This window comes from Arachis duranensis, chromosome 6 (genome assembly GCF_000817695.3).
Source record: "Arachis duranensis cultivar V14167 chromosome 6, aradu.V14167.gnm2.J7QH, whole genome shotgun sequence".
Classification (NCBI taxonomy): Eukaryota; Viridiplantae; Streptophyta; class Magnoliopsida; order Fabales; family Fabaceae; genus Arachis; species Arachis duranensis.
This window is the reverse complement of record NC_029777.3, coordinates 3,256,686-3,272,415: the sequence shown is the minus strand read 5'-3', so window position 1 is coordinate 3,272,415 and position 15,730 is coordinate 3,256,686. Positions and strand designations below refer to the sequence as shown.

The 15,730-nt window shown below is 27.9% G+C and overlaps 1 protein-coding gene across 1 annotated transcript; it reads left to right on the top strand.

Moving 5' to 3' along the window:
• Positions 1 to 9,221: 9,221 nt before the first annotated feature.
• LOC107492000 (vacuolar protein sorting-associated protein 32 homolog 2) lies at positions 9,222 to 12,631 on the top strand. The gene is made up of 8 exons (XM_016112948.3): positions 9,222 to 9,369; positions 9,478 to 9,649; positions 10,379 to 10,478; positions 11,204 to 11,289; positions 11,364 to 11,455; positions 11,662 to 11,776; positions 11,909 to 12,104; positions 12,303 to 12,631. The coding sequence occupies exons 2-7, from the start codon at positions 9,578 to 9,580 to the stop codon at positions 12,098 to 12,100; spliced, it is 657 nt and encodes a 218-aa protein (XP_015968434.1). The 5' UTR covers positions 9,222 to 9,369; positions 9,478 to 9,577; the 3' UTR covers positions 12,101 to 12,104; positions 12,303 to 12,631.
• Positions 12,632 to 15,730: the final 3,099 nt, after the last annotated feature.

Here is a 15,730-nt window from a genome sequence, read left to right as displayed (position 1 = left end):
AAAATATTATATAAATTTAATTGAATAGATATATAAAAAGTTTTAAATTATTAATATATTAAAATTAAATTCATTCTTTTAGTCATTCAACTAAAAATCTCAAGCTGGATTTGCTTTCGCTTGGCAATCTTATTCTTTCTATTTCTGTATAGTTTGACGCACATCCAAAATAGCACAAGCCTAGGTTATCTTGTGGGTAAGACGATTCTGCCCATGATATGATAGTGCAAATATTTCCTTTTTAGTTTTTTACTTTCAGAGATCAGCGTCAGCGATCAATAATGGCAAACTTTTTAAGTGCCTGTTTGCTGTTGGATTTTTTATTTTAATATAAAAGAGTGGAGAGAGTTTTATATTAATGTTGTAAAAAATAAAGTTTTATAGTGTTATATGGAAGTGTTATCCTGTGCAAGTACAATATGTAAAATACGTATTGTATTGACAATATGCAGATTGTGTATTTACAATACGCAGACTGTGTATTGTAATTTAATATTAAAATAATACAATACGTAATTTGTGTATTGTCTTTATAAATTAAAAAAACATTAATCTGACAATTTGCACTATACAAATTCTATAGCCCCCATAATTTTGTAAAACATCATAATTTCCAATATTAAAGGATTACACCAATTTTTATTCAATATCCAAAAAAATTAACCTTTGCTGTTACGTTAGATTTAAAATTTTAGGAAATCTAAATTAAAAAAAATCAAAATAAATTCTTTTTATTTATTTATTTAAAATAATATAATTATCCTGTTTATATTATTTTTGTTTCTGTATCATTTGACGCAGCGCCTCCACCACGTCAGGCTGTCAAGATCCAATTTATAATTTTAAAATTATAAATTACAAAGTCATAATAATGTTATAAAATAAATAAATAAATAAATAATAAAAATAGAATAATAAAGTATAAATAAAAGATACTAATATTAGAGTTTATTAATATTATTATTTTACTATAATAAAAGTAATTCATATATATTTATAAATATTATATACGTACTTATAAGTTATGGGAGTCACTCAGCTAAAGACGCTGAAAACGTCTTTTTATAAAAATATTTTTTAATAATTAAAATTTAACACATATAATCGATTAAATCGTGTTATTTTTATCAAAATTAGACTAAACAAATTAATTTGACCAAAAAACAGTGAATCAAATCTTGAATTGGTCTAAATTAATATTATTTTTTATAAAAAATACTACAATATCCTATTATAAAAAATGACTAAAATACTTCTATTATATATATTAATTTTTAGAATTCTAAATTTTAGCCTTTTATTTTTTTATCGTAAGATTAGGATTTAGAAATTTTAAAATTAATATATATATATATATATAATAAAAATATTTTAATCATTCTCTACAATAAGGGTATTATAGTCATTTTTGATAAAAAAATATTAATTTAGACCAGTTCAAGATTTGATTCATAATTTTTTTGGTTAAATCAATTTGTCTAGCCTAATTTTGACAAAAATAACATGATTTAATCAATTATATATGTTAAATTTTAATTACTGAAAAATATTTAAAAAAAACGTTTTAAGAGTCTTTATCTGAGTGGCTCCCCTTTAATATAATTCAACTTTGAGAATGTGAGCTACCCATAATGAATTGGCATCCACATCATCATCTTTATTACAACACTCCCTCTTGAATTACCATTTAGAATTATACTTCGTTAAAATCTTACTTAAAAAAAATCCAATTAAAAAAATTTTAATGAAGAAAAAAGAGTACAATATCCTTTGTGATGGAGAATGCCTCGTTAAAAATATTGTCGAGAAAAATTCAATGAAAAAACCTGATCAAGAAAAAAATAGTACAGCCTCCCCCTCTTGTCAACATTATTTAATATCTCGAAATTAGCGCATCCCAATCTGATATACCAATTTTTTAAATGAGGATTTTGGAATTAACTTTGTAAATAAATCTGCCAGATTATCGCTTGAGTGGATCTGTTGGACATCAATCGTTCCTTGATTTCGAAGATCATGAGTGAAGAATAATTTGGAAAAAATGTGCTTTGTTCTATCACTTTTGATATATCCACCTTTAAGTTGCGCACGGCATGCTGTATTATCTTAAAACAGAACAGTTGGAGCTATCTCATGATCAGCCCACATAATGACATAATATATTGGATCAAACTCTTGAGCTAAAAACACTCGCGAATTACTTCATGTATCGCTAGTATTTCAGCATGATTAGAAGATGTTGCTTCTATCGTCTGTTTCGTGGATCTCCACGATATAGCTGTATCACAATATGTGAACAGGTATCCTGTTTGAGATCTTCTTTTGTGTGGATCAGACAAGTATCCTGCATCTGCATAGCCAACTAGTTGTGACTTTGATCCATATAGATAAAATAATCCCATATCAACCGTTCCATAAAGATATCAAAAGATTTGTTTGATTCCATTCCAATGTCTTTTGGTTGGAGAGGAATTATACCTTGCTAGTAAGTACACAACAAAATATATATCGGGTCGTGTATTATTAGCAAGATATATTAGTGCTCTAATGGCATTAAGATATGGTACTTTAAGACCAATGATATCTTCGTTTTCTTATTTAGGATGGAATTGATGCTTTTTCACATCCAAAGACCTTACGATCATTGGGGTACTTAATGGATGTGACTTATCCGCATAAAATTTTTTCAATATCTTTTTTGTGTATGTTGTTTGATGAATAAGGATCCTATTTTTTGTATGCTCGATCCGCAGGCGAAAACAAAATTTAGTCTTTCCAAGATTTTTCATCTTAAACTCTTCTTTTAGAATTTTTATAATTGTTGGAATCTCTTCAATAGTTCCAATGATATTTAAATCATCAACGTATACAGCAATTATAATGAATCCAAATACATATTTCTTTATGAAACACATGGACAAATATCATCATTCTTGAATCCGTTTTTGGCCAAATACTTAATAAGACGATTATACCATATTCGTCCAGATTGCTTTAGACCATATAAAGATCTTTGCGTTTTGACAGAGTATAACCCATGCGAATATTCATTTGATAGTTTAGATATCTTTAGTCATTTAGGAACTTTCATATAGATATCACGATCTAATGATCTGTATAAATAGACTGTTATCACATCCATTAGATGCATATGTAATTTATGGTATGCGGATAAACTGACCAAATAACGCAATGTTATTGCATCCACTACAAGGGAATATGTTTCTTCATAATCTATATCGGTCCTTTGTGAAAAATTTTGTGCCACAAGTCGAGTTTTGTAGAGTACAACTTCATTTTTCTCATTTTGTTTTCTCACAAATACCCATTTATATCCAATAGGTTTTACATCTTCTGGTGTACAAACTATAGGTCCAAAGATTTCACGTTTTATAAGTGAGTCTAACTCAGCCTTCATAACTTCTTCTCATTTTTGGCCAATTATTTTGTTATCAACATTCTTTGGCTGTTATTGACTCAATATCCTTACTTTCATACATGATATTTAATAATACATTATATGCAAATATTTCATCAACAATGTTCTTATTTCGGTCCCATTTTTTCTCCTGTAAAGACGTAATTTATCGAGATCTCGTCATTTTCACAGTTTTCAGGTACCTGAACGTCTTCTGACGTCAAAACTATATAAGAATTTTGGACAACTGCAGGCGTCTTTACTATATCTTTATCTTTTTCAACAAGAATATTATTTACCACTTTTCTTTTTCGAGAATTTTTGTCTTTGGAACCGGCAGGCCTACCACGTTTTTGACGTGATTTTATTTCGGTCGCCATTTATCCGACTGGGACATCAATTCGAATTGAAGCATTTTCAACTGGTATATAGGATTTAGTTATCCTTTTGTATCAGAAAATACATCAGATAATTTATTTGTTATTCTTTACAAATGTATAATATTTTGAACTTCTAGTTCAGATTACCTTGATCGAGAATCTAAATGTATCAAGAATGATGCATTATAATTAAGTTCCTTTTCAGGAAGCTTATTCCCTCCCATAATGTTAAAAATTTTGATTTATCAAATTGACAATCTGCAAATTGGACATGAGAAAATATCACTGTCTTTTGATAATTATACTTTTCTTCAAGGTTTTTACTTTTTCCACATATCTAAGAAGATCTTTTAGTGTGAGATATTTATTTTTTAATGTTTCGTCAAAATAACGACGAAGGAAAATCATGGCTTTGCCTTTATCCTTTTAGGATACATTATTTTTAGCCTTAATGGTATATCCCATATCTATTGAATCAAGATAGATTTCAGCATCTGGTATCGATGACAAGTAGTTGTTTTCAGATATATCAAGAGCATTAAATTCAATATGAGAGAGCTTTGACATAATGAAATTTATTACCTAAGTCTTTCTAAATTTTGATAAGAGTCTCGTGCTAATAACATATTGTAAAATAAATAAACAAAGAAGAGATAATAAAAATAGAATAACAAAGTGTAAATAGAAGGCACTAATATTAGAGTTCACCAATATTATTATCTCACTATAATATATGTAATTCATATATATTTACTAATATTATATATGTTGCAGCTTATACTCAGAGAGATAAAGAAAGAGAGAGAGTTTTGGTAACAAAAAATTTTTAGTCATAATTAGCCAAAAGTTTCTATAATTTACTTCATTTATATTACTTAATAACAGTTTTATTTTTTTATCTCACTCTCTTATCATTTCATTTATCATATTCTTATCAACTCTACTTATTAATGATATTAATTATAATATCATATTCCTTACTATTAGACATTTTTTGTAATACTTAATATTTCTTTTATAACTTAATTTTATATTTAAGAATACATTAAATAATAATAATAATAATAAGAATGGACGGTAATGATAATATACATTAATTGAGTTAATTACACTTGATTCTTTGTTTTCCTTAAGGCATTTAATATCAATAAATGGAAATACGAAAAAAATCATTAATTCTTTGTTTCGGTTAAGGCATTTACTTACACTTGATTCTTTGTAATATATACCTTCCATTAATTTAATTATGATCATTCAAAAATCATTACTATAATACAATTGCAAGCAGAATAGTGTACAAGTCAATAAATTTTACAAGAAGTCACGTTTATCGTCGCAAATAGTATAACATTTGAATTCGATCTTAATATGGTACCTGTGGTAGAAGATGCTGATGAAGAATTTGAACAACAAACGGACTTACCCGACGAGGTTGTTGTCAGTCAACCAATTCTCGATAATATGAAAAACCACACTAATTTTGATGAGGTATGGTAATAAACTGAGTTAATTTTTTTGTGTACTTTTATGTGCATTTATAATTATATTCTATACTAACTAAGTTCATACACATAAGATTCATACGTACATATACATAACATCCATAATTACATATAACTAACATCTAAAAATTAAATTCATATGTATTAGATATTATATCCACATACATATCATTTTTTAGTTATTGCATATATAAATATAAAGTTAACACATATATTTTTTAAATTTTATCATAATTGAATTTAAAAAAAAATCAAATTTTTAAATTAATTTATTTAATTGATCAATTTACACATAATATCTATAACTTCATACACATAACATCTATAATTTCATGTTAATAACATTCATAATTTGTATTTATAATATTTATAATTTCATACCTATAATGTTTATAATTAATAAAATTTTTTAATTAATATTATCAAATTTTAAACTATACGTCTTATTGTATTTTTCAAATTATCTCATATGTGCACTAATAGACCATGATTTTAATTATTTTAATATTTTATTTAATATTCATATGTATGCTTATTTATTGATTTTAATATGACGACTTAATAATTATTTTTAATTTTTTTATTTTTGTTTATATTTTATATTTTATTTTTTATTTTTTAATAGTCTATATGTAAAATATAAGTTGTATAGTAGAAATTGTTAAAATTTTTTAATTTAATTTCCATATTTTTTGTATAAAACAATTGTATTTTAATGGATAATAATGTGATTGAGAGAGCTTAGAGATTTGATTTGGAAGAAACTGAAATTAATTTTGAAAAGAACATTAATGACTCTAAACATGCAGCAAAATAGTAAGTGATAAAGAAGATAAGTGATAAAGAGGTGTATCTCACTTGCTTAGCAAGAGAATAGAAATTTTTATTTAATATTTCTATATTATAATTATTTTTTGGCTACCTAGCATCACCCATATTATATATATGAAAGAAAAGAGTATTTTGTTATATACGTATGCAGTGACGGATCCAGAAAATTTTATCGGTGGGGGCAAATTATACATAATAAGACTAATTTTTAGGATAAAGTGCATTTCCTATTCTTAATATTTGCAATTTTTTCAAAAATACATCTAACGTTTAGTTACAATTTTTATTTCTGACATTTTTTATTTTATCAAAATTATCCCTATACATCAACTTATATAAAATGTTGGGAATAAATTAAAAATTTGTAGAGATAGTTTTGACACAGACAAAATTAAATGAATAAAAAAACGTTAGGGAGAAAATTGAATGAAATTAAACGTTAAAAATATTTAAAAAAAATGCAAACATTAGAACAAAAATTATACTTTACCCTAATTTTTATAATTATATTTTGTTATTATAAGCATAATTTAAAATTTTTCGTCGTTATCCAAGATCTGCTATAAGACTTTTTACTTTAATTTTTAAAATCGTCTTCCTACTAAAAGAGGTTGATAAATTATTTTGAGATCCAAACTCTAATAATAATGGTTCTTTTAAAAATATTTCTTTGTTACTAAAAAATAAAAAATTATATACTTAAATTAATTTATTAACAAATATAAATATTATAAAAATATAATTTTTAATTTAAAAAAATGAATATAAAATACTCAGCAAATCAATCATAAAAAAATACAAATAAAATTTTATTGTATAATAACCATTAACAAAAAAAATTATAAAATAGTGTAATTGCAAAACAAATGCAGTATAATTTAATAAAATACAAATTACAAAAAGATTAAAATAAAATTTTAATTAAAATAAAAAATTAAAAAATAGAATAGAAAAAACAGAAAACTAAAAAACTGAAAAAAAGTAAAAAAAATAGCAGCAAAAAAGTTGATTTGGGAATAATTTGGATTAAGATAGTTTATTTTGACTTATCATTCTTTTATTATTATTTATTTAATTATTTTTTTGTTAAATAGTGAAAATTAAATTTTATATATTTATAAAATTAAATTTAATTAAATATTTTTCAATAATATTGTAATTATAAAGAATTAGGTCAAAATTATTTATATAAAAGGGACGACTAAAATTTAATACCATATGCTATTTGAAAATTTTATAAAATTCAATAGGATACTTGCCCTCACATGTTATCAAGTAGATCTATCCCTGTAGGTATGTAAATCTATGCTTTATTATTTATGGAGGTAAAATGTTTACTCTTTCAAATTTTTTTAATATAATTTCATTTTAAAAATGTGAACTGCACATAATAAATGGACATCTACATCGTGATCTTTATCACAACACATAACAAATATAAGCAAATAATTATTTTTCAAACTTTACTTAAATAGTTATCTAAAGTCATAATTATTAATTTAAATTATAATTATATAATTTTAAATTAAATATTTTTATAATTTTAAAATTTAAAATTATTTAAATTAAATTAAATGAAAAAAAAATCAAACAAATATAACATCAATTCAATTATACACATGTCATGGTAGATTTTATATATTTTCATAAATTTTGTATTTATTGTTTTTTTGTTTCTCACGTATCTTCTAATTCGACAGACCAAAAACTAATCTGTCGTGATATTGAACTCTATTTAAGGGTTTGTCGCTGACTAATGAGTTGCTGCATGCGCAAAATGGAATTCGAATATCGATATTAAACCATTTTTCTACTTTAGCCCATGACAATAATAAAAAAGTCTAACAACCCATAAATTTAGCCCAACAAAATACATAAATTCAATTACAATTTTAGCCATTATTATTTTATCTTATCTTTATGTTATTTTTATATTTTATCTTATCTTTATTTTTATCTTTCGTAGACAATGCTCTATGTATGTTTAGTTTTACCTTTATAATTCAATCAATCAACAATTAATAAATTTTTTTTTTCATTTTTTCTTTTATTTTTCTATTCTTTCACAATTTTATTATCCAACATTTATTTAAACAAACTAGTAAACTAACCACTAGAATAAGCCAACTTGATTTTATTTATTTAATTTAAATTTAAATATAAAAAAATACGAATCGGCTCCATTTTTTTAGTTCAAACTTGGGCAAGTCCAGCTGATTTTGGACCACACCCAATCTATAAACAACCCTCGTAGTCCATTCTATGTGCATTTCCACTACTACCTTTCCCAAATTCTCAAATACTCTCTTACTCCCAAATTAAAAAAGAAAACCCCCCACCTCGCTCTGAGTAAACCCTATCAGAACGCCACCACCATCGCCGTCGGTAGTCGTCAGGTTGGTTTTCCGTCACCACCAGTAAGCTCTGCTTGTTCTGTTTTTTTTTTTTGTTAAGTTTTAAGATTTTAAGTTTTTATTTTTGTATGATTCTAAAACCTGGAATAACAGAATAATGTTTCTGATTGAGTTTTTGAGTGTTTTGTTATATTTTTTCTTTTATTAATTTGTAAGAAACTAGAATAAACTCTGATGATGGTTGATTTCAGTGATTCTGAAATAATTTTGTTTATGGTATTTCACTGATTTGTTAAATAGAGCCTAGTTGATGGTATTTTGTTAAGTTTTCTAGAACAATTTTATTGATGTTTAATTTTTTTTTTGCTGGGTTAATTCTCTGTCCTAATTTTTTGATTGTGTTTTTATATTCTTTGCAACATTAATTTGTCTGAAATTGTTTAAAATTGTGTTGTTGGCTGTATGTTAAAGATAAAATTGTCACTTTGATGTATTATATATTAATTTCTTAATTTTGTTTTATATTTAATTAAACTGATTAAATTCTAATTTATAAAAGGAACTTAATTTTAAATTTAGCGAAATAATAAGATAATTTAAAAAAAAATCACGAAACAATGATTTGCCGCCACGCGGTGAAGTAAAGAGGTACAGCGGCTTCCATCGAGTTTCTTGTGTAACTTCTTATCCCGAATCTCAAGTCTTAACTACGGACCAAAGACTACGGTATTATTATACGTAGAAATTCCACAAATACATACATACGCTCTCCTTTTCTTTTCTCCCTCCCCACTCGTAAATCTCTCTCTTCCTCTTCTCCCTTCTCGCTTCTTCTCAAACATCCAGACACCCCCCCTCTCTCCAAACCCTATTTTTTCATCAGGGTTTGTTCTATCTGTCTTTTTTCCCCACGCGATCAAACCTAATTTCAGCATTGAAATTCATCGATTATTATTTCAATTAATAATCTTTTTGCCTTTCACCTGTTGCAGGTCGATCGCTTGGTGAATTGGGGTCTCAATTGACCTTTGTTGGATTTAATTTTTCCTCTTAGAGGCTTGAGGGTTTCGGTGTTTCATCTCTATCGCAACCATGTTTACCCGAATTTTCGGTAAACCTAAACAGGAGGCCAATACTCTAACCACATTGGACAAGTTAACCGAGGTAACTCCCATTCGATTCTCCTTAGATACTCATTTTTTTTCTCCTTCTCCTAATCGGGAAATTGTGAATTGTGCATATTCGGTCGATGGAACTATTATCTCTTCAAGTTGCGCGTTAATTATGTTGTAATTTCGTTATATTTTTCTCTTAATTGATAAGCAACGTTATTGTCTTGGGAATTCTGATGCAAACTATGCTAGAGCTATGAAGAAACGAATTCCTCTGTTTATGATGGATGTTGAATATCATCAGTTAAGAGAATTTTCGACTTGTAATTTGTTTTAGAGCTTGTTTGGGTACTATTAAGTGGCTAGGAAAATTTTTTTTAATGAAAATTTTTTTTAGCATGTTTGGCAAAATTTGAGTAGTAAAAGTAAAAGTTTTAGAAAAATAAAAAAAATTTAGAAGTTACAATTTTTTTTAAGGAAAAACAACTATTTGTATTCATGAACTTTGGGAATGCTGATAAAAGTATTCAAACCCTAATTTTTTGTTGAATTTTTGATAAAATTTCCAAATTACCCCACCATTTATCTTTAACTTCAATTCCATAGCTGTTTCTTCTTCCCAAAATCGCAAACTTTCAACTTGAATTCCTCATAATCATTATCACTAGATGGATAAATTAGTAAGACTCCTGTATCTTAGTAAATATTGTTCTAGCAATTAACAATTGGTGTCTGCAGGTTTTCTTCTCAAATTAACTATTTTGTTCCTTGAATCATGTAGACCCTTGAAATGCTAGAGAAAAAGGAGAAAGTGCTCGTTAAAAAGGCAGCAGCAGAAGTTGAAAAAGCCAAAGAATTCACCAAGGCAAAGAATAAGAGGGGTATGTAGCAAAACACATTGATGCTTGTTCTATAGAATATCATTGGGAAATACAATGTCTTCTTGCTCTGTATCACTTATATTTTGTGTTGCTGATGCCATTGAGCTTATAAATGCATATTTTGGCCAAATTTTCTTGTTCAGTTTCTCAATGATAGTATCAACAAGAAAAATGGATCAAGCCTGTCAATAAGGCTCATATCCCAATCCATCTACCTTCTTTTTTGGAGTACTTTCTTATTTCTTAAGATAACAAACTTACTCGCTGCTAGTGCTGCAGCCAACCACTACCTTCACACAATCACACCCATATAGAATCAGTGCCATCACCTGATGACATTGAACTATTTATGGGTTGTCTTATTCTTGAATATACAAACATGATGTTAATAATTATTCCATTCCTAGTTGATGGTAATAATGTTTCCATTCCTACTACTGTAATCCATGTGAACCAAATAGGATTATGGTACCACATTGATCTTATCTATATGAATTCTTTCACCATATCCTCTTTTTTTCTTTCTTTTATCCGTGATTAGCTATGTGAAATGTGGACAATAACGAATCTTATCTTATCCACTTGACCGAGTTTTATAAAAATGATATAGATCCTGCCTAATTTAAGTGCTTGTGTTCTTTCTGTGGAAAATTTTTTTGGAGCTTATTCATGAGTTGATGTTACATTCATCTACTGTGAAATTGATTTTGAATTTCTTCATGCAGCGGCAATACAATGTTTGAAGAGGAAGAGGCTGTATGAGCAGCAAATAGAGCAGCTTGGAAATTTCCAGTTGCGTATTCATGACCAGGTCTGAATGAAACTGGTTTAGTCAATGATTAAACATTTCAGCTTCACTCACTCATGCTGCCAATTTTCTTGCAGATGATAATGTTAGAAGGTGCCAAGGCAACCACAGAAACAGTTGATGCATTGAGAGTAGGAGCAGCTACTATGAAGGCTATGCAAAAAGCAACGTACGTATCACTGTTTATGTTATTAAGTGTTTATTGATTTCACGCATGATATGTTTTTGTCCTCTACTTCCCGGGTTATCTATGATTTGAAAAAATGACAAGTTTAGTATAAAGTCGTGATAATGTGAACATGGAGAATTATGTCATGTGATCTTATGAGCAGGATGCTCATTGTTAAATTATTGAATTGCAATATTATTCTACAGGAACATTGATGATGTTGACAAGACCATGGATGAGATCAATGAGCAGACTGAGAACATGAAACAAATTCAGGAAGCATTGTCAGCTCCAATTGGTTCAGCTGCTGATTTTGATGAGGTTATCTTTTCAAATGTTGATTTTGTTTCCATTATTTGCTTACAGGATATTTGTGCTCTCTTAATAGACTATTTTGTATAGTTATGTAATAAATAAATTTGGACAACATTTTGAATTTGTATGCCTTTTCAGGACGAATTGGAAGCAGAACTTGAAGAGCTAGAAGGTGCTGAGTTGGAAGAACAACTACTTCAGCCTGCAACTACAGCTCCCGCAGCTCCTGTACATGTCCCAGCTGGGCGGCAACCTAATCGTCCTTTCCCCGCAAAGCCTACTGCTGAAGAAGATGAATTGGCAGCTTTGCAGGCTGAGATGGCTCTTTGAGAAGGTCCCTTTTCTCATCTGCAACTCTGTTCAAGCATACGCTATCTGTGCATTATTCTCATTTTAAGTTTAATTAGCATTGCAATTAATAACTAAATTTGATGGTTTGTGTTTGCACGAGTTTTGTGTTTGATATCAACGTTTACTCTTATGCTATACTTTTGCTTTAGCTGCTGGGTTTAATTAGCCCAAACTTTTGCAGGCACTGATATGCATGATAAGTGGCCCCTAAAGAATTTCAACCAGTGACATGGAATATTCTGCCCCTCCGTGATCCGTATCTGTGTAAAAATCATTGAGCAGAGAATGTATATAAAGGTGACAAATATTGAAATGCGCTAAAAAATATAGTTTGAGTTTGTCACCCATTTCGATGTCTTATTTTAAAAGAAGTTGAAAACCCCCACTCTTTTGTAGTTTTTGTCATCCATTGATGCAATTCGGTTAACTATTTCTTTTGGAACCCAGTCCAATTGACATTGCCATTCAGATTGATATATATATCACAAACTTTCTAAGGTTGTTGGGGAATCGAACACTAGTGTTTTCAGGAAAAAAAGTAGCCATATTTTTCTTCCCCCGGAAAATACGGACTGTGGACATATATTATCGGAAGATTTTCAGGTATGCCGATGTACTTGACTGGCATACCGGTATATAATGATTGTATAGCGTTGAGATATTAATTTAATATGCTAACGGCATAGATTTAAATGGAAACTTTTCACATGAGCATGCATTTGAGTATGCAGATCATGGTGAGTAGTTGACCTGCTGTGGCGTTATCCGAAGAAAAAAGAATGGAATTTCTTGGTTTGTCCCGAGGTAGTATTATCTTGAGCGTGGCTGCTAAACGGCTTATGTTTCGGCTTTAGTAGAATGGGCCAGTATAGGGTACAGTGGATTAAGGTTGGCTATGATGGGCCAGAGTGATTGGGCTCCAATTTTAACAATGGAGTGTTCTATTGGGTTTGCATTTTTTTTTCAGTAAAGTTAATGGGAAAAGAGTTAGGGATGAGTAGAGGTTGGGTTATTGGATGAGTGGACAGAGTCTAATTCCATTACCTATGGTATAAATTAGCTTGGGGTTTATAACCAAAAGGAAAAAAAATAGCTTGGGGTGAAATATGGATAGGTTGATAAGGGGAAAAAAAAGAGAAAGAAATGGATATATTTAGCTGGCTGGTTCAAAATGTAGCGAGTTGGCTAGTGAGTTGCAATAGTGAGATGATGCTTCCAAATATGTATTTGATCAAACATACTGATGTTAAAATCCATTAGTGGTGATGTCAGTGATATCAATAAGAATAGATTTTATTGATTATGGAAAACTAATTGGTGAAGAAATGCCAAAAAATGTGTAATTTACTCACCATTGGAAGAAACACAAGTGATTTAGTGAATGTGTTTGGTTGTGGTTAGTTAACCGATTTATTCAATGAAATTAGTGAAGTGCATGTTGGGATTAATTATAAATATACAGTGCTTAAAATGTTAAAATGCCAAATAATAAACAGTATTGTACAAAGCTTGGCTAAAGCAACTTTTCAGCTCTGTCCTAATTGTTAGCAGCTGCCACACTAAAAGGTCTAATTTCGTCTTTTGAGAAAAACTCTAGGGATGGTTTAGGTAATTCAGCTCACACTAGTGAAATTCCACACTGTCAACCATTCTAAACATGCTGACACTGTTCATGCATATTTATCATTCCACATGCCATACCATAGTATATACATGCATAGGAATTGGCTACCAGTATCTCTCAACATCATATTTACATGTATCATGTTCAGATAGCTGGTGCACATTATACAAAGATTTTTAGATCTTTTACCTCCTGATTTCTCCTCTTCTTAGCCAATAAAATCAATTGCTTATATCCTCGTGATCCTCAATTTGCTTAGGAATTGATGGATTTGGTTCAGGTGGCAATATGTTATTGGTTGAATTTCTGGTATAGAAAGGGTTCTCTGAGGTGAGTGGTTCCGGTGGAGTGGGGTCGTGTGTTTGGTTTGATTGGATGTTGTAGATATGAACATATCCATTGCAGGGACTGTGGTCCACCGCACAGTGACGGGTAGATGCTGCCGTAGGCGATGAAGTCGTGATTAGTGGCCAACCGGAGTAGACACTACTCAGTCAGTGAATTCACTGTTGAGGCAGTTGCAAACAGAGGAAACCCCAAAAGAGAGGAAACTTTTGGATAGAAATCTACACTCGTGTTTGGTATAACGATCGACAATAATATTTTGGAGATAAAAAAATTAAGTCAAGACATTCTAAATTTAATTACTCTCAAAAATCACAATATCTATTTTATGCCCTTCAAAACAATAAATAATTTTTTATTAATTTTTTTAATTATTTATTTTTTTCAATAATAAATTTATAGATATTAATAAGTTAACTATAATAAAAAGTTAAAGCTAAAAATATTATAAGTTTAAAAATTTGGCTCCCTACTATTAAAATTCTGGTTCTGCCACTGCACAAAGGAGTTGGGATTTGTTGGAATTCTATAAAATAAGGTCTGAGAGACTCTTGTAAATTCCAATATCGTGGATCTGTGATTCCACAAGGCTATATTCAAGTTATGTTGTTTCTCTTTTTTCAAGGTATTATTAGTAATGGATCCCAAAAATTTAAAAATGAAGACAAATATGTATATTAAAATAAATTTTGTTGAATATTGTTAATATAAAAATATAATAGAAATATAAAAATTAAAAAAGTTAATAAATATTTTTATTCTTAAAATATTATTTATTATATATAATTTATAAAAAAAATTATTTCTAAAGCTTAAACTTAAAACATTTTAATTAAATTATAGATAACTTGTCATCTGAACTAATTTTACTCGAATGAATTAATTAGCATGTTAGCATCTATTGATATACTAATAATTATAATTTGATACTAAAATTATATATAAATACCAAAAAAATTAAATCTATATATAAAAAGTATGTTTATATAAAATAATAGAAACTTAATTTACAATTTTTTTATTTTTAAAATAATTACTTTTTATATATTTTTAATTTAATTTTTATATACTGTCAGATTAAAGATTTTATGTATATACTTTTAATTAAACAATTATTCTACTACTCATTATAATTTTCAAATTTTATTTACCTCCCATTCAATTAGAAAGTTTATTTGTTATAATATTTATGAAATAAAATACTTTTTAACCTAAAATAGTTGTTACAAGTAAAATTATTTAAGAGATAAGATTAAAAATTATTATATAATTTTAAAATAAAGAATATTAATTAATAAATAGATACTATTTTTTTTTATCTTAACTGATTTTGAAGAAAAAAATAACAATATTTTTATCTTAACTAATTAGATAAGCTAACTTAGTTGTAATTTTTGACTTAATCAAAAAATGAGTCGTTACATGATGCTAAGATTAAGTTAATATTTATCAACTTAATCGTACAATTTGATAAAATTATGCAAAATGACAATTTGACAAGATCAAGTTGGTCAACTTGGTATCATGATAACTTGAACAAGTAGTGATTTATTTATTTGTCATATCTTTTGCTTTCAGAAAATCATATATAGGAGATTGACTATGTATTACATAGAATTAGTGAGTAAAAAAAAAAAAAA

Excerpts from the sequence above, each read along its gene's own strand:
- LOC107492000 (XM_016112948.3), top strand. The coding sequence starts at position 9,578 with ATGTTTACCCGAATTTTCGGTAAACCTAAACAGGAGGCCAATACTCTA. Across the intron at positions 10,479-11,203 it reads CAAGGCAAAGAATAAGAGGG|CGGCAATACAATGTTTGAAG; the intron begins GTATGTAGCAAA and ends TTCTTCATGCAG. Across the intron at positions 11,456-11,661 it reads AAGGCTATGCAAAAAGCAAC|GAACATTGATGATGTTGACA; the intron begins GTACGTATCACT and ends ATTATTCTACAG.